This window comes from Palaemon carinicauda, chromosome 31 (genome assembly GCF_036898095.1).
Source record: "Palaemon carinicauda isolate YSFRI2023 chromosome 31, ASM3689809v2, whole genome shotgun sequence".
Classification (NCBI taxonomy): domain Eukaryota; kingdom Metazoa; phylum Arthropoda; class Malacostraca; order Decapoda; family Palaemonidae; genus Palaemon; species Palaemon carinicauda.
Genome location: NC_090755.1, coordinates 65,106,346 through 65,126,507, shown reverse-complemented (window position 1 = coordinate 65,126,507; position 20,162 = coordinate 65,106,346). Strand labels below are relative to the sequence as shown.

At 43.2% G+C, this 20,162-nt stretch overlaps 2 protein-coding genes across 2 annotated transcripts in view; one reads left to right on the top strand and one right to left on the bottom strand.

Moving 5' to 3' along the window:
* Nucleotides 1–20,162, top strand: part of LOC137624778 (serine/threonine-protein phosphatase 2B catalytic subunit 3-like) — a 568,901-nt gene that overhangs the window by 161,409 nt on the left and 387,330 nt on the right. The window lies entirely within an intron of this gene.
* Nucleotides 1–20,162, bottom strand: part of LOC137624479 (metallophosphoesterase 1 homolog) — a 105,450-nt gene that overhangs the window by 47,614 nt on the left and 37,674 nt on the right. Inside the window, exon 2 of the mRNA XM_068355255.1 lies at nt 12,692–12,907. Within this exon, the coding sequence (XP_068211356.1) occupies nt 12,692–12,907 (216 nt within the window). The remainder of the gene's footprint in view (nt 1–12,691; nt 12,908–20,162) is intronic.

The following is a 20,162-nucleotide window of genomic DNA, read 5'->3' as shown; positions in this document are numbered from 1 at the left end:
AACCCTCGGACGCAACACTGTAACACTTTGCGCATATCACTTTATCACTTCGATTTTCTGTTTTGCACTTATTTCACTGAAATCGAAACTTTTACTGATTTCTACCTGAAACACGCAATTCTACCCTTCATTAAAAGGTAGTAATTGCGAAATCAGTCGTATAATGCAAGCTCATTAATACCAGCAAAAAACAGAAAACATATTTTAAGATAAAAAAATCAGTGGCTGGGAAAGAGACTAAACACTAGTTCCTATAAACTACGTTTTCAATCTCTCACCGCACATAGCCTGGGGACGAGAATAAAAAACTAAAAACGTTTTATCCTTCCTCCCCGTACAGAGACTAGGGACGAGAGTAACTCGAGAACAACGTTACCCGCTTGAACGGAACGTTTTCTCTCCTCTCTCTCCCTCCGTCTCTATCTCTCTCTCTCTTTCTCTCTTGATTTCGCACCTAAGAGAAGAGCCCAATTATATTTCGTCAAAAAAACATGTTATTTGACTAAAGGAAAAAACTGAAAGGTTTTTCAAATAAAAAGTTCCTTTAAAATAGAATTTAAAACATTTAAGCTAAGAAAGAATGAACAAAACGTCAGAATCGATTTACTCTTACTGCAAAGTGAAACCGTGATACACTCTCTCTCTATCGTAACGATAGAGCGCATGTTGAACGTCCTGAACGTCAACAACTGCGTAGCATAAATAAACTAAACATTAGTTCATCTTTGAAAAAAGTACGAAGACTATCAAAGAAATTCTTTCATAAAATATTACATTTAAAAAGTTTTAAATCCTTAGCTCTTTAAAAGCTAATTACGATATAAAGGGCTCAACGTTGATTAACTTCGGTTTCCAAGTTAGGACCGCCTACTCTCAGGAAAGGTCGCATATAAACAAAACATTAAAATTTATTTTTATATGTTTATAATAAATGGAAAGTTAATCGAAGAGGCCTAATAAAGGCGGAGAGATATAAAATATATAGAGGAAAATCTATAAATAATTTATAACGTGATAAGATAATTACTAAAAGCCTAAACACACTTCCGTCTAAGGGAAGGGTCGGCCATTTAAAAGTGAAAGAAAGTCCATACTCTCTTTGTCACCATAATTAAATCTATCCAAAACGAGTTCAAGATTTAAGATGAAGATAAAACACCTGCATTGCGAAAGCTCAAAACTAGAATATAGTACTTCACCAATTAGATGTGAAAAACTCCAGTTTAGCAACAGCGAGTAAAGTACGTCTTGTCGACACCTCGACAGAGAGAAAATTGAGTCTTTGTTTACATGAGAGCTGGGTATCTGGTCGACAGATGGCGCTGTTGGGCACACCCGCAACCTGTGTAGCGATCGCTGGCGAGTTTTTCCGTAGAGTTGTCTGTCGAGCAACAGAGTTGCAGCTATATATTCACCGGCTAAGTTAAATATTGAAAAATTTAAAATACTGTATTACAAGATAAAAGTTGACCCCATGGTTTATCATATGCACACAAAAAAGTGGAATATCATGAAAACTTTTTCATAAAGTAACTGAATTCCAGTACTCTCTGTTGGGTCTATGAATTCAAGTCTCTTAGATCTTCTTGATTTAACATTTGCTTATGAAGTGAACACATGGTGAAGTGTCAGATAATGAGCAGTAATACTGGAATGGATTTGACTTAACACCAACCATAGACATGCTGCACAATATGCTGTAAAGTACTTATAACAATGATGAGCAAAGTACTGCACATAGTAAATAAAAATATAATATTAAGCGTTAGATTAACTACTATCTTTAAAAATCATTATGCCATACAATAATTCATATTACTATTGCCCTCTATATTAGCCAATGAAATCACACACTCAATAAATTTATGTTTGCTGCAGCACAAACTCATTACTTTACAGCAATCAAAAGTGGATAAATTCATTTCCCAACATCTTTTCTTAGAATAAAACCCAGACTATCTGCATATTCAGACTTTAAAGCACCTCCAATTGCAAAATAAATCACCATATGTGTGTTTTTAAACACTTAAGCTTAAAATGTAAAATTTGGAAATATCTTGTATTTTCCGTAACTATACTAACCTGAGCTCTTTACTATGGAATATTAGTTACAGCATAGCTGGAATCTAGCCGTAAACTTTTTAATGCGAGGTGGTAATAACTCTCCTCTAGCCACCCGGCTCACTCACCCAGTGTGTTGCAGACAGGTGATGGCAGGCCAAGTATGAGTAGAGAACTAAAATTTGTCAGTTGTTCCTACACACATACAAACCTTTCGTTTTCTATGGAGACTCACCCTTAGGATGGTGGAAGTCTGAAACCCAACTGGCTGGGAACTAGACCTGGAATGCAACTCTGAGCTCATTTGAGCATGAGAGAGGCAACACCTCATGAACTCTCAATTTGGTAAGCTGTTGCATTGATAGCCTGAGCAATTATGGTGAATGAGTGGAAACTAACCACTGACTTGGCTACATGAGAATAGTGTGTCAAAAACAACTTCTTACTTAAACCTAGATAATAACCGACTCCCCATTGCATGGGGAACGGGGACATAACAAAATATATACAGTATCCTATTTCAGACCAAACAAGAGAAATGGTACTTAGCTGCAATCGGAAGTAGGCCAGCTTGCAGAGTCCTCCAGATGCTGTGCCCCAAGAGAGGGGGAGATGAAAAAAGAAGAGACCAGTTATTCTACACATTCATCCCACTCTAACACCGAGTAACGTCTGTCCTCGACCTACGGCTACTTGTCCAGTAAGGAGCTTAGGAAGTTATACCACTTGTTAAGTGACCACCAAATGACCCAGAGAGAAGGTATCTAGGCTCCTGTATGTTACGTCTTGCAAGTAACGTGCAGTGAAGGTGGTCTGACATCTCCAGACACCAGCTTATAAGACCTACCACGGAGAAATTTTATTTGAACGCTAGGAACGTGCATACACTCCTAAAGTCATGAGCTCTGGGTTTACGATCATGTTGTGAAGAGTCAGGATTTAAGGTGCGTTTGATGACCTTCCAAATCCCTGGCCCTGGCCGGGCTAATAAACAAACGCTTGATATGTGGGCAAGCTCCAGATGTGTGTTTGAGATAACGCCTCAGCGCTCACACAGGAAACAGTAACAATTAATCAGAATCATCAGTTACATTACAGACTCCAAATCAGGAAGGGCCCGAACCTGGAGTCCGCTACAACCGGATTCTGAGTCTTAGCTACAAACTCAGGGATGAAACCTACGCCCATCCCCTTGAATTGGCGATGTTGTAAGAGAGACCATGCAACTCTCTGACTCTCTTAGCTAAGGCAAGGGCAAGAAGGAAAACCGTCTTGAGAGTCAAGTCGTGATCGAAGGCTTGACGTAGAAGTTCATAAGTTGGTCCATTTCACCTGGTAGACGCCAATTGACCACTTACGGAAATATCCAGAGATCTTTTTCGCCACTGGATGCAAAAAGCCTCTCTGCAAGAGATGCTGGATAACACCCAGCGTGTAGTCGTAGTGACGCAGCTATGTTGTGGTACTGTATGTGTCTGCGTGAGGTTGTTTGAGTAAGTCGTGGAGAGGTGACTCCCCTGGTACCTCTGTCACCAGAAGTAAAAAGTCTGGCAACCATTCTGCTTGTTGCCACATCAAAGTTATTATGGTCATGGAAATATCTTGTGATCCCCTCACCTTATTGAGGAGTTTCCAGGTCATTCCATGGATGCTGAAAGGCATTCTGTAGAGATGCCTGGGAATCTGGTACTGGCGAGCAGTACACCGGAAATTTACGGTTGAGACACGTTGCGAACAGATCTATTATCGGCAAACCTCAAAATATAAGGACTTGCCTTCATTGGCTATCCAAGGATGTAATGACCATTCAGAGCCAATTATCCGAGTCTTCTATCTTAGATTGTCTGCAAGGAGGATTTCTTGCCTGGAATGAATCTGGATGACAGGGCAATCGAATTGTCTTCCATCCAACACAGTATATCCTTGGCTAGTTGGCAAAGGAGCTGTGAAAAAGTGCCTCCTTGCTTGTTTAGGTATACCAGTACCATTGTGTTGTCTCTCATCAGCACCCTGGAGTGAACAGAAAGGAGCTGTTGGAAACATTTGAGAGCTAGAAAGGCTCCTCTCATCTCTAGGAGGTTTATGTGGCACTGCTGGTCGGCATCAGACCACAGCCGGGAGGCCACATGCTGCAGCATTTGAGGCCCCCACCCCTCTTTTGTTGTGTCCGTGAAGAGCACCAAATCCAGAGGGAGAGAGAGGTCTAAACCCCTGAGAAGGTTGGTATCTGCTACACACCAATTTAGGTCTCTCTTCTGCTCCAATGTCCAGACAGATGGGTACTAGACATTCCAGAGAGGTCAGATGTCCTAACAGGTAAGCCACTGATGTGCTTATAGCAAGTATTACAAGAGGAAAGCACGGGCTGCTTTCTTGAATCTCACTATTCTTCTTCGGGATGGAAAAACCTTGCCTTTTTGGAGGTCTTTCTGCATCCCAAGGTATACCAGTTCTTGTGATGGTTAGAGAGAGGATTTCTCAAAATTTACAACGATCCCCAGATTGAGACAAAAAGCGAGAAGTTTGTCTCGGTGTGAGAAAAGGGTCTACACTGGTTCTGCAAAAAACACTCAATCTTCTAGGTAGCAAAGGAGACGAAAGCCATTGGCATGGGCCCAGATTGATACTAGGGTGAACACCTGAGGGGCTGTGGACAGGCCGAAGCGCAGCAACCGGAATAGTTATATTCTCCCATGAAGGATAAAATGTAGGTACAGTACTTCCTTCATGCAGGATGAACTGGGATCTGGAAGTACATGTCTTTGAGATCCAATGTAATCTTTATACTGTATGAAGTCCTTTGGTCTGATCACCTGTATAACTGTTTCCACAGTCTCCACCTTTAATGGAGTTTGCAGAACAAATTCGTTCAGAGCGGAAAAAATCAATGACTGGTTTCCAGATGCCTTCTCTACAAGAAAGAGTTGACTGAAGAAGCCTGGGGATCCATGAAGGATCTCCTGAAGAATGCCCTTCTCCAACATGGTTGATTGATTGATTTAAAGTTTTCAGGCATCCTGACATCTAAGGTCATTGATGCCGATACCATTTATTTTATATAAAAATTAAAATAATATTCAATCAAAACCATAAAAGTTGAATGTCATTATAGAAGTTAAATAGTTTTCAGAAGACCTGCTTCTGAAATAAATCTAAAAATGCCGCTCTCATAGTATGACACATCATGTCCAAGAATCTTGGCAAGGATGAACCTGCCACTCTCCCCTCACGCCTCAAATAGATATCTATTTCTTAAGTTATTATAATTGGGGCATTCGGTCAACAAATGCTTCACTGTTAAAGGTACTAAACAGTTGTCGCAATACGGTTGGTGTTGGCCCTTCACAAGAAATTTGTGTGTCAACCGAGTGGGACTAATACAGAGATAAAAAAAGAGTCATCTCTTATTTACGGGGCATCATGTCATACCTTCAAGGAGATATGACATTTGTTACTTCTCTCATTTTATTGTCATCTAGATTATTCCAGCGCTGTTGGCATTTATTACAAAAACAATTTTTTGATGTTAGGTAGGAAATCATTAGAGGGAATGGGATACTTTCTTGGTAGCAACTCGGATGCAGCATTCTTCGCCAGTAAATCTGCCTTCTCATTCCCAGACACACCTACATGTGCTGGAACCCAACAAAATCGAACCCTTATACCCCTCCTTCCAATAATAAAAAGCCATTCTAAAATTTTTAAAATTAGAAGGACACTCCTTGCATCACTATAAATTGTAAAATTACCCTCCTTCTCCAATGCTATTTTCTCAATAGCAGTTAATATGCCATACAGTTCGGCAGTAAATATGAAAGCTGTTAGAGGAAGTGCACCTCTACAATTAAAACCATTACTATGTACTCCAAATCCAATACCAGCATCAGATTTGGAGTCATCAGTATATATAAAAGTCGATCCTCTATGTTCTTCAACATGTTCCATAAAAAGAGACCTGGCTTTTAAGTCAGTCATATTCTTCTTAACTCCAATAAAGTATTTACAAAAAGATATCTCTGGTAATTTCCATGGAGGCGTTGATGATACCTTGAATGGAAGCACCTTACTTCTAATTATATCCAGATTGTTTAATAATTGTTTCACCCGAAAGCCATAAGGTTGAGGAGATTTTGGGTGCAACTCAAAGTATGTTGAGTGCCTTACAAGGCTTGCAGTCTGAAAGGCTAAAGAATTTGGGAGTCTTTGCAATGCAAATCAATACCAAATGGTAGAAGACATTCGGTGAAGGTCTAGAGGTAACTCTCCAGCATCAACAAGAAGACTTGGGATAGGTGAGGTTCTAAACGCTCCTATGGACAATCTAATACCAGCATGATGTATTGAATCTAATATCTTTAATCAGCTTAGGGTGGCTGAGGAGTATATTTCACATCCATAACTAATTTTGGAAAAAATCAAGGCCTTCTATAATTTTAAAATAGTATTGCGGTCTGCCCCCTTGATGTATGGGACAATACTTTTATAAGATTCAGAGCCTCAACACATTTAGCTTTTAACGCTTTTAGGTGAGAAACCCATGTAAGTCTACAATTAAATATCAAACCTAAAAATTTAGCTTCCCCTACACATGGGATCCGTTGATCTTCATTGTATATATCTGGGACTGGATGTGCTCCCCGGATACGACAGAAATGTACAATAGTAGTTTTACTTGTCGAGAACTTAAATCCATTCATATCAGCCCACTGGATAATTTTGTCAATTGAGAGTTGTAGTTTTCTCTCAATCATTGTCATTCTAGCCCCAGCAAATGATATGGAGAGATCATTCACAAATAATGTTGAGAGAACATCCCGGAGAATGGCTGAGGATATCCCATTATTTGCTAGTGCAACCAGGGTCACACTCAGCACACTACCCTGAGGAACTCCTTCTTCCTGATATTTACTCTCTGATAGAGTTTCCCCCACTCTCACTTGAAAAACTCTATGTGAAAGAAATAACTGAATAAATAGTTGCAGCTCTCTTCTCAATCCCAAGTCATGAATTGTTTTAAGTATACCATATCTCCATGTAAGAGAAACTGGCAATTTAGAGGAGGAGTGGAAGTTAGTAAAAGAAAATTTTGTTGGGATTGAAAGTGATGTGTGTGGCCAGAAGGTTGTTGGAGGCAGCATGAGGAAGGGCAGTGAATGGTGGAATGAAGGAGTGAAGGTAAAAGTGGAAGAGAAAAAGAGGGCTTTTGAAGAATGGATGAAAAATATAAAGAGAAAAATGTGGAAGTAAAGCGAAAGGTACGCGAGGCAAAGAGGGCAGCTGACCTGAGGTGGGGTCAGGGATTGGGTCATCCATATGAAGAGAATAAGAAGAAGTTTTGGAAAGAAGTGAAGAGAGTAAGGAAGGCTGGCTCAAGAATTGAAGAGACAGTGAAAGATGGCAATAGAAGGTTGTTAAAAGGAGAGGAGGCAAGGAAAAGATAGGCGGAATATTTTGAAAGTTTACTGAATGTTGAGGATAATAGGGAGGCAGATATAATTGCTGTTGCAGGTGTTGAGGTGCCAGTGATGGGAGATGAGAATGAGAGAGAGATTACAATAGATGAAGTGAGGAGAGCACTAGATGAAACGAGAGTAGGAAAAGCGTCTGGTATGGATGGTGTGAGAGCTGAGATGTTGAAGGAAGGGGTGTGACTGTACTTGAATGGTTGGTGAGATTGTTTAATATGTGTTTTGTGTTGTCAATGGTACCAGTAGATTGGGTTTGTGCATGTATTGTACCACTATATAAGGGTAAGGGAGATCTGCACGAGTGTTGTAATTCAAGAGGTATTAGTTTGTTAAGCGTAGTTGGAAAAGTGTATGATAGAGTTATGATTAATAGGATCAAGGATAAAACAGAGAATGCAATCTTAGAAGTACAGGGTGGTTTTAGAAGAGGTAGGGGTTGTATGAATCAGATTTTTACAGTAAGGCAGATATGCGAGAAATATTTAGCAAAAGGTAAGGAGGTGTATGTTGCATTTATGGATCTGGAGAAAGTGTATGATAGAGTTGATAGGAAAGCAATGTGGAATGTGATGAGGTTATATGGAGTTGGTGGAAGGTTGTTGCAAGCAGTGAAAAGTTTCTACAAAGGTAGTAAAGCATGTGTTAGGATAGGAAATGAAGTGAGTGATTGGTTTCTGGTGAGAGTGGGGCTGAGACAGGGATGTGTGATGTCGCCGTGGTTGTTTAACTTGTATGTTGATGGAGTGGTGAGAGAGGTGAATGCTCGAGTGCTTGGACGAGGATTAAAACTGGTAGACGAGAATGACCATGAATGGGAAGTAAATCATTTGTTGTTTGCGGATGATACTGTACTGGTTGCAGACACAGAAGAGAAGCTTGGCCGATTAGTGACAGAATTTGGAAGTGTGTGTGAGAGAAGGAAGTTGAGAGTTAATGTGGGTAAGAGTAAGGTTATGAGATGTACGAGAAGGGAAGGTGGTGCATGGTTGAATGTCATGTTGAATGGAGAGTTACTTGAGGAGGTGGATCAGTTTAAGTACTTGGGGTCTGTTGTTGCAGCAAATGGTGGAGTGGAAGCAGATGTGCGTCAGAGAGTGAATGAATGTTGCAAAGTGTTGGGGGCAGTTAAGGGAGTAGTAAAAAATAGAGGGTTGGGCATGAATGTTAAGAGAGTTCTATATGAGAAAGTGATTGTACCAACTGTGATGTATGGATTGGAGTTTTGGGGAATGAAAGTAATGGAGAGACAGAAATTGAATGTGTTTGAGATGAAGTGTCTAAGGAGTATGGCTGGTGTATCTCGAGTAGATAGGGTTAGGAACGAAGTGGTCAGAGTGAGAACGGGTGTAAGAAATGAGTTAGCAGCTAGAGTGGATATGAATGTGTTGAGGTGGTTTGGCCATGTTGAGAGAATGGAAAATTGATGTCTGCTAAAGAAGGAGATGAATGCAAGAGTTGATGGGAGAAGTACAAGAGGAAGGCCAAGGTTTGGGTGGATGGATGGAGTGAAGGAAGCTCTGGATGATAGGAGGATAGATGTGAGAGAGGCAAGAGAGCGTGCTAGAAATAGGAATGAATGGCGAGCGATTGTGACGCAGTTCCGGTAGGCCCTGCTGCTTCCTCCAATGCCTTAGATGACCGCGGAGGTAGCAGCAGTAGGGGATTCAGCATTATGAAGCTTCATCTGTGGTGGATAACGGGGGAGGGTGGGCTGTGGCACCCGAGCAGTACCAGCTGAACTCAGTTGAGTCCCTTGTTAGGCTGGAAGGAACGTAGAGAGTAGAGGTCCCCTTTTTTGTTTTTTGTTTCATTTGTTGATGTCGGCTACCCCCCAAAATTGGAGGAAGTGCCTTGGTATATGTATGTATGAATATCTCCATGTGGTATCATATGCCTTTTCAAGGTAAAAAAAGACTGTCACATGGTGCTGTTTGGAAGCAATCGTTTCACAAATAGAGGACTCAAGGCGTATCAACACATCAGTCGCTGAGTGCATTTTTCTCAATCCACATTGAATGGGTGATAAAATACTGTACCCTTCTTTTCAAGGAACCACATCAACCTTGCATTGACCATCTTCTCCATGATTTTACATAAACAAGATGTCAATGCAATAGGTCAATAGTTTGCTGTTAAAATCTTGTCCTTACCGGGTTTCAAAAATACTAAAACAATGGCTAGTTTCCAAACACTTGGATAACTATGATCATGCCATATTCTATTAATAATGCTCAAAATAAATTACTTTGTATTAAAACGTACATGTTTAATCATTGCATATGGAATTCCATCAGGTCCAAGGGCTGTATCATATTCTCTTTCAGTTAAAGTCTCCAACATGGTCTAAATTTCTGCCCAAAGTGCGAGATCCTTCGCTGACCCCTTTGTGAAGGAACACGACATTGCTGGATGTTGTGACAAAGGAAGGGAAGAGAGCATGAACAAGACACCGTATCCCACTTGGAGGACTGAGACCGTCCAAGGTTTGGCTGCAATGAACTCCCATTACTGCCACCTGCTCCTTGGGCATCCTTTCACCGGTGGTCGGGCAGGAGGAATGCTCCCCTCTCCAAATGGGAGCAGCCAAGTCTTCCACCTCTCCCTCCTCTGCTCCTAGGACCATTGGCAAGAAATGGCTGCTTAGGAGCTTGCTTCTTGGTACTGGACTGCCTTGAAGCATTTGATATCTTCCATTGCAAGGGGGACGTCTTTGCTGCATATGGTGCTGAAGAGTGAGGGCAAAGTGTCACAGCCCTATGGAGGAGGGAGTCGCGACTCACCTTCCTCAAGCAATCCGCAACTACATCAATGTCTGTCGAGTTAAATAAGGAAGGTCCCTCCACTGACAAAATGCACCGCTTGAGCTCCTCTCTCTTCAACACATGCCTCTGAAATCGTGAAATGACAGAGTCTTGCCTTATCAGAATCCAGTTTCCCCACTAGTTGGCTACGTTGTGAGAAAGAAACTCGACAGCTCTTGCTCTTGAAAGCAAGGTGTTCATTGTTTTCTTTTTATTTGGATCAGTCAAATCCAAATCCTATTAATGATCAGATAAACAACTACGCTGGACCAATACTCGATCAATGAAACAGCTTGCAGAGAAGACTTTGCAACCTTCTCCATGTTGCGGCTTCTGTAGCCGAGAAAATATTTCCTCTGCTGTACGAATGGCAAAGGAATCAACCTCAATGAGCTACTAGCCCAAAGAGAGCTCGTAGGTCTTGCAGCCTGGGATAAGACCTTCTTCCTGGCTCCCTTCACCATCATAGACCTAGGTACTGTAACTTAATCCTGGTCTTCCTGGTTTGGTGAACTGGCAGATGTCAAAGAACATATCCTTCCTTTCAGGAGAGGAGTAAGATGGATCGGTTAGTTCACTGATTTTCCTTATGCAGGCCAAGACTTGCATTAAGGAATGGTCTGACTCACACTGATTGGCCTAGCGAACGTGAACAACGTTCTCATGAATGTCGCCCTCGTGAACGGGACCTTCGTCCTAGCAAACGCGAGCTTCATCATCGCGATCTAGAACGCGAGCATCTGGACCTAAGTCTAGACTGAATTGCTCATGATCGTGCAGAGGGCAATCACAAGACTTCCCCTCGTGAAGACAAATGCCTCCAAGGAAAGCATTGAGACCGATGGTCTCCTGAGCGTGAAGCTCCAGGGCAAGAACGCCCTCAAGATGAAGAGCGTTCGGATTGTGATGACATACGATCCATATGATCTTCAGATAGTCACGAACGATGCTCAGAAGTGTGTCCCGAAGGACGAGAAGATGGAAAACGCTCGTCCTTTCGCGCTGCTAGTGGGAGGAGCGCTAGTCTCTGGAAGATCAACCCCTGCAGCTGAAGAATTCCTGTGGAAAGAAACAGAAGGCTTGAGGTTACAGGACGACGAAGTCCCAGGATGGTGAGTAAGATCGTCGTCAGCAGGAAGCCGTTGAAGGGGCTAACGCGACCAATCGCCTTGTCTGCGTGTGGAAGGTTCAGGAGAGGGAGACGGATGGATTTCTCAAAGCTCTAAAGTGTGAGATGTTGAATGCTCTGGAGAAGGGTCCTTCCTGGCACCATGCTGAAGCAGATGAACAAGTTCTTCCTACGAAGGGGTCGCAGAAACCCCAAGGTTGGCCATACCTGCAAAACATCTGCAGGGGAAAATGGCTCCCAAGCAGCTGGAGGTGAAGTTGCTCCTCTAGGGGAAGCAACTACCCTCCCAGTACTGTGAAGTTGCCCAGGAGATAGACAGTCTGTGCTCCTGCTCAATCGTCTCTCGGAGGAGCACGAAGGAGAAGGAGCGTTTGAAAGAGCTTTGGGGGTGCGAGAAGAACAATGCACTTCCCTTGCCCGAGGGAGAAAGATCACAACTTACCCACCTTCTTTGTGCTATCCATTCCCATTAGGAGGCAGGCCACTCCCTACACTCTGCACAGGGGGTACCCTGCTAACAACAATGCCCTCTACACGAAGGACATAGAGAGTGCGGGTTGGTATTCAGCGATGACATGAAGGTACCGCACGCAGCACCCTCGTGCCCAGGACAGGTCCGCATGAAGGCGATCAGAAGAAAGCACGCACACCTGAAAAGAAAGAGAGATTAAAATGTCCAATGACAGCACAGGGAAGAGAGAGAGGAAACGTCCACAGCTGTGACAGTAAATATAGAGGTGGCTGGGTAGCCAGCTTCGCAAAAATATAATCCAAATAAATAACGGAAGGTTTGATAGTATGGGAACAAAAGAGGGTTAACAGGAGAGCAACAAGGCATGTCTTCACTCTAACAAGCCAAAACCAAAAGTGCCATAACATACTGGGGGAGTGTGCGAGAGGATGGCTACTCTACCTTCCGCTAGCCTCTTAACTAGCGGAGGGTTGTTAACACTTCGTGTTAAAAAGTTGATGGCTAGATTCAGGCTACACAAAAACAAATATCCCATAATAAAGAGTGAATGGTTTGTATGTGTGTAGGAACAAACATTAGTTTGAATTTGTACCATTTTCAACGTGCATTTTAAATAGCACAATGAACAGCTTAATTTCATTCTACAAAGTAAAATAATCAATAACACTTTATATCACAGACCAATGGTACATACAATAGAGTCTTTATGTTCCATGCAGATCACTTATATGTATACGGAATATAGAGACATCATACACACCTATCAGCATCCCATGTTGTGAGCAAATTCAAGGGAAAGTGAGGCTCAGTGTCCGTGCTCAAAATCTGAGGATCTGCTGCAATCAAGACTCTCACACTATCTTCTTCAATATCGGTGATATCAGGCCACCTCAAGGCCTTAACAACGTACATGAGCCACTCATTAAACAATATGGCTGTGAATAGCATTCCAATTATGAAGCCATACTTTGTGATTCTGCAAAATAAAAATTTGAAAAAAAAAGTAATCTTAAAATATCAATTCCTATATTTTGATATAAAAACAAAATAAACATGGCAAATTCGAAGGTGATTCATATTTTTCCTAACAATACAAACCTGAGTCCTTTACTTAGAAGAATGATAACATCAAAGCTGGAATATGAGAAATTCGTAGATAATTTGTATTTTTCCTAACTATACAAACCTTAGCTATTCAACAGGGGTATTACTTTCGGCATAGCTGAAATGACGAGCCATTAATTTTTAACGAGGGTTAACTACCCACACCGCTAGTTAGCGGGGGTCAGGGAGGGTAGCTTGCTACTGCTCCCCTCACACACCTGTGATTGAGCTCACTTTGCTTGGAGGTAGGACTTCATAGGGGATAGGGCTGGCAGGCAAGTTTGGTTAAATAGCTAAGGTTTGTATAGTTAGGAAAAATGTTATTTTCATTAGTAAAATAAATTTTTGAATATACTTACCCGATGATCATGTAGCTGTCAACTCTGTTGCCCGACAGAAATCTACGGTCGGGATACGCCAGCGATCGCTATACAGGTGGGGGTGTACACAACAGCGCCATCTGTGAGTAGGTACTCAAGTACTTCTTGTCAACAAGAACTCAATTTTCTCCTCGGTCCACTGGTTCTCTATGGGGAGGAGGGGCGGGTCCTTAAATTCATGATCATCGGGTAAGTATATTCAAAAATTTATTTTACTAATGAAAATAACATTTTTCAATATTAATCTTACCCGATGATCATGTAGCTGATTCACACCCAGGGTGGTGGGTGGAGACCAGCATACATGTTAACAAAGAAGCTAAGTATCCCGTATCTTATTTTAGCCATTATTCAAAATAACAAACATAAAATAAATAAGTACCTGGTAAGGAAGTCGACTTGAACCATTACTCTGCCTTTTTAAGTACGTCTTCCTTACTGAGCCTAGCGATCCTCTTAGGATGCTGAGCGACTCCTAGGTGCTGAAGTATGAAGGGCTGCAACCCATACTAAAGGACCTCATCACAACCTCTAATCCAGGCGCTTCTCAAGAAAGAATTTGACCACCCGCCAAATCAACCAGGATGCGGAAGGCTTCTTAGCCTTCCGGACAACCCAGAAATATCTCAAGAGAAAGATTAAAAAGGTTCTGGAATTAGGGAATTGTAGTGGTGGAGCCCCCACCACTACTGCTACGAATGGTCCCAGAGTGTAGCAGTTCTCGTAAAGAGACTGGACATTCTTAAGATAAAAGACGCGAACACTGATTAGCTTTTCCAAAAGGTTGCGTCGAAAATATTTTGCAGAGATCTATTTTATTAAAAGGTCACGGAAGTTGTGACAGCTCTAACTTCATGTGTCCTTACCTTCAGCCAAGCTTGGTCTTCCTCATTCAGAAGGGAATGAGCTTCTCGTATTAACAGTCTGAAAATAATAGGATAAAGAATTCTCTGACATAGGCAAAGATGAATTCTTAACTGAACACCATAAAGCTTCAGACGGGCCCCGTAAAGGTTTTTAAAAAAGAACTTAAGAGCTCTTACAGGACATAATACTCTTTCTAGTTCATTTCCAACCATACGATAAGTTTGGAATAACGAACGATATTGGTCAAGGCCGAGAAGGCAGCTCGTGTTTGGCTAGAAAACCAAGATGTAGAACATGTAGCCGTTTCGGATGAAAATCCGATGTTCTTGTCGAAGGCATGAATCTCACTGACTCTTTTAGCTGTGGTTAAGCATATCAGGAAAAGAGTCTTAAAGGTGAGATCTTTCAGGGAGGCTGATTGAAGTGGTTCAAACCTGTCTAACATAAGGAATCTTAGAACCACGTCTAAATTCCAACCAGGTGTAACCAAACGACGCTCCTTCGTGGTCTCAAAAGACTTAAGGAGGTTCTGTAGATCTTTATTGTTGGAAAGATCTAAGCCTCTGTGACGGAAGACTGATGCCAACATGCTTCTGTAACCCTTGAAAGTGGGAGCTGAAAGAGATCGCTCTTTCCTCAGATATAAGAGGAAGTCAGCTATATGAGTTACAGAGGTACTGGTCGAGGATACGGATACTGACTTGCACCAGTTTAGGAAGATTTCCCACTTCGATAGGTAGACTCTAAGGGTGGATGTTCTCCTTGCTCTAACAATCGCTCTGGTTGCCTCCTTCGAAAAACCTCTAGTTCTCGAGAGTCTTTCGATACTCTGAAGGCAGTGAGACGAAGAGCGTGGAGGCCTTGGAGTACCTTCTTACGCGTGGCAGACGTAGCAGGTCCACCCTTAGGGGAAGAGTTCTGGGAATGTCTACTAGCCATCGAAGTACCTCGGTAAGTTATTCTCTCGCGGGCCAGAGGGAAGCAACTAGTGTCAACCTTGTCCCATTGTGAGAGGCGAACTTCTGCAGTACCTTGTTGACAATCTAGAACGGAGGGAATGCATATAGATCTAGATGAGACTAATCTAGTAGAAAGGCATCTAAAAGAACCACTGCTGGGTCCGGGATAGGTGAGCAAAGTATTGAGAGCCTCTTGGACATCGAGGTTGCGAAGAGATCTATGGTTGGCTGGCCCCAGGTGACCCAAAGTCTCTTGCATACATCTCTGTGGAGGGTCCAATATGTTGGAATTATTGTCCCTTCCTACTGAGACAAACTGCTAAGACATTCAAGTTGCCTTGGAAGAAATTTGTTACTAGTGAAAAGTCTAGACCTGTTGAACAGGAGAGGAGGTCACTAGCGAACTCGCACCATGTCAGAGAGTAGGTCCCTCCTTGCTAGGAGATGAACATCAAAGCAGGGAGTTGTCCGTGTTGACCTCCATTACTTTGTCTTGAAGGAGAGACCTGAAGCTTTTCCAGGTCAGACGTACTGCCAGAAGCTTCTTGCAGTTAAAATGCATTGTCCTTTGACTCGAGTTCCATAATCCCGAGCATTCCCTACCGACTAAGGTCGCACCCCAGCCTACGTCCGATGCGTCTGAGAAGAGAACGTGGTTGGGGGTCTGAACAGTCAGGGGAAGACCCTATAAAAGGTTGATAAAGTCCTTTCCTCAGGTTAGACCAGACTTATCCTCCGGAAACCGGGATCGAGACCGCTTCTAGCGTCTCGTCCTTTTTCAGTGAAGAGCTAGATGAAACCGAAGAGGACGGAGGTGTAGTCTTCCAAGTGACACCAATTGAACCACGGATGACAGTGTCCTAACCAGACTCATCCACAGCCTGACAGGGCCGTATTCCTTCTTCAGCATCTTCTGGATGGATAGCAGGGCTGGGGATTGATCTTCTTGTTCAGCCATGTCCTCATCAGAGGGTTCCTCATCCAAAACTGATGAGGAAACGGCAACGGAGTGGGTAACGTCTGACTCGCTGAATCCGGTCGCACTGGTGGATGCGTGACGGAGCCGGACACAAGATCATGGTACTGCTGCACAGTCTGTGAACTGTCAACCATGGGGATGCGAGGAAGTACAGCGACAACCCGAAACTGTCTAGACTGTCTGGGTAGTACAGACAACCCCTTATCGGGTTGCTGAGGTTACCGCACTGCGTCACAACAAGTCACCTCTGCTGGTTGTTGAACGTCTTCCCAGTGAAACACTGAACGTCCACAACCACCTCCGAGAGTAGCTTAACGTCAACGTGCGACTAGCAACCCACACTGGGTCGCACCGGTGGAGGAACCATCTCAACTGGCGGACGTGAGTAGGATACCTCAGCGTCAACAGGGCGTACAACCAACCGGTAGGAAGGTCGTTGGCAAGAAGGTTCTTCTCCGTAAAAAATCCTCTATCAAGGACTAAGCTTGGACTGTATGTCTTGCAACAAAGCCCAAGGTCTATGGGAGCAGGTGTGGCAACAGACGGGGTTAGCGACTGAAGCGGAACCATTTACCCTCCCTGGAAGCATGTTATGCTTAAATTAAAGTCCATAGGAGGCTAAGCAGCTTAAGGCTCCTCTCCAAATGACAGAGTCCTCAAGGGAATATCAGAAGGAGGGAGAACAGCACTTTCTCATCTACAGGAACCAAATCCGAGAAAAGCTAGGTTCTCTCAGTGAGGGTTTCACTGGTGCAAAAGCAGCAGACCAGAAGGCAACGTTATGAAACTGCTTGACAGTCTGTGAACTGTCAAAAACTGAACTGTCAACCACAACAGGAGCGTGAGGACATACAGCACTGGTGTATAAGTAGCAGACCAGAAGGCAACGTCATGTAACTGTTTGACAGTCTGTGAGATGGCAACAACCAAAGTTGTGTGGGGAAGCCTCAACTCCTGACTGACTAGTTTGCTGCGGGCGAGTGGCGGTAACCACAGTGTGTTGCGGAGGCTGACACACCGTGTCAAAACACGGCAGCTTGTGGTAGCTCACGCACGGCAACGGAGTGCTCTGTGTATGGGAGTCATCATACATCTGGCAGGGTTGACTGTGCATGGGTGGAGGAGCTCTCACAACAAGAGTGTGAGAGCAGGAAGCCATGCCGGGCGCACAACCGTGGGAGGTGTAGGCCCACGGGTGCATCGTCAACCTTCTCCGCAGTCGGAGTGTGGGAGCTGGCAACAACAAAAGCAGAGTGCTGGAGCGTGGGAGGGGCTGCGGTGGGTTGCGGAGCATGCAGTATGGTATGCGGAGCATGCTGTATGGTATGCGGAGCATGCTGCATGGGTGCGGAGAAAGCCGCATAGTGCTGGAATCCGGCAGCTCTACAGCACCTTCCCACTGCTGATGCGGAAGCTCACGCATGTCAACGGATGGAGCAGCAAGAACATGCGTCTGGCAGGGTGGACTGCGCATCGGTGGAGTGTGGGAGCAGGCAGCCGCAGTATCTGCTGAGCGCACAACCACCGGCGGGTTGTAGGTTAACAGGTGCAGTGTTAACCTTCTCAGCATGATACTCCTGCATGAATGCCGCAAGCTGAGACTGCATAGTCTGCAGCATGGACCACTAGGGTCTATGAAAGACAACAACAAACGGAGCTACTGTCCGTTGTGACTGAGGGTCTAAAACAGCTGGTGCGGCAACAGACGGAGTAACTGCCTGTTGCGGTACCACCTTGCCTCTCTTGGGAGGTGTGCAGTCGTCGGATGACTGGAGCGAGTCCGAACTGACCCAGTGGCTACACCTAGGCCGTTGGACTTGCGCGGAAGGGACCGACTTGCACTTAAAAGCTGCAAGATTTGGTCCATGGTTTCTGCGAGAAACCTCTTCCGCAGACGAGGAATAAATGGGCTCTCTCGTCTTTGTGTGGGTGGGGTGATCACGTCGGCAACGTGTGTAGATACACCCGAAACCACGGAGGGAAACGTCTGTTCGTATATCAAGACCTGTGGAACCCATAAGTCCTTCGACATTACTTCTCCCCTGGGCTTGGGAGCTTGTAAGAGGTATCGGACAAGGTGAACAACTGGCACGAACAAACGAACCCTCGAACGCAACACTGTAACACTTTGCGCATATCACTTTATCACTTTTGATTTTCTGTTTGCACTTATTTCACTGAACTCGAAACTTTAAGTGATTTGTACCTGAAACACGCAATCCTATCCTTCGTTAAAAGGTGTAATTGCGAAAACAGTTTTACAATGTAACAGAAAAACATAATGAAAGATAAAGAATTCAGTGGCTGGAAAAGAGACTAAACACTAGATCAAATAAACTACGTTTAAAATCTCTCACCGCATAAAGCCTGGGAACAAGAATAAAACTCTAGAAACGTTTTACCTTCTTCCCCTATAGCGACTAGGGAGAAGAGTAAAAAACGAGAACAACGTTACCCGCTTGAACGAAACGTTTATCCTCCTCTCTCTCCCTCCGTCTCTATCTCTCTCTCTCTCTCTCTTGACTTAAAACCTGAGAGATGAGCCCAATTATATATCGTTAAAACATATTATTTGTTAAAGGAACAAAACTGAAAGGTTTCCCAAATAAAAAGTTCCTTATTAGAATTAAAACCATTTAAGCTAAGAAAGAATGAACGAAACGCTAGAATCGGTTTACTCTTACTGCAACGTGAAACCGTGAAAAACTCTCTCTCTATCGTAACGATAGAGCGCATGTTGAACGTTCTGAACGTCAACAACTGCGGAGACTAAACTAAACGTTAGTTCATCTTTGAAAACAGTACGAGACTATCAAAGAAATTCTTTCAAAAACATTAAAATTAAAATAGCATAAATTCTTAACAGGAAAAACGATATGACGGGCTCAATGTTAATTAACTTCGGTTCCAAGTAAGGACCGCCTACTATTAGGAAAGGTCGCATATAAACAAACATAAAAATTAATTTTTATAAGTTTATAATAAATGGAAAGTTAATCGAAGAGGCCTATAAATGGCGGAGAGATATAAAATAAATCTATAACTTTGTTAAGCAAAATTACCAAAAACCTAAACACACTTCCGTCTAAGGGAAGGGTCGGTCATTAAAAGTGAAAGAGAGTCTATACTCTCTTCGACACCAACCTTCCGTCTAAGGGAAGGGTCGGCCATTTAAAAGTGAAAGAGAGTCCATACTCTCTTCGTCACCATAATTAAATCTATCCAAAACGAGTTCAAGTTTTGAAATGAAGATAAAACCCCTGCATAGCGAAAGCTCAAAACTGGAATAGTGTACTTCACCAAAAAGTTGTGAAAACAAATCCAGTTAGGGACGGCGTATTAGTAGGTCTTGCCGGTGGCACGACAGAGGAAAAATTGAGTTCTTGTTGACAAGAAGTACTTGAGTACCTACTCACAGATGGCGCTGTTGTGTACACCCCCACCTGTATAGCGATCGCTGGCGTATCCCGACCGTAGATTTCTGTCGGGCAACAGAGTTGACAGCTACATGATCATCGGGTAAGATTAATATTGAAAAATACATATTATCTACAAATTTGTCATTTGTTCCATAACTGGAATACAAACCACACTATTTAATAGGGGTGACTCACCCATAAGGAAGGGTGGACGTCCCAGCCAATCTGGCTTTTCAGCTTTACCCGGGGGCTCCTTATCTGAGTGTGTTAGCACTCGAGGAATAAGGAGTCCCTGCGCCTCGCTAAAACCTTGATACGCAAGGTTGGCAGCCTACACAAGCTGTGTGTGAAGGTATGTAGAAACGTGACTCGTCCTAGAAAATTATTCCGAGTTCTTTAGATGGAAAAACTGTGCACTAGGACTTTTCCAATACCACCTCGTCAGGGTATGGAGACGCAACAGTATTAATCTTAATACTAGGTACACAAGGGAACATGGTTTACCTGCAGTGGTTTGAGGTCA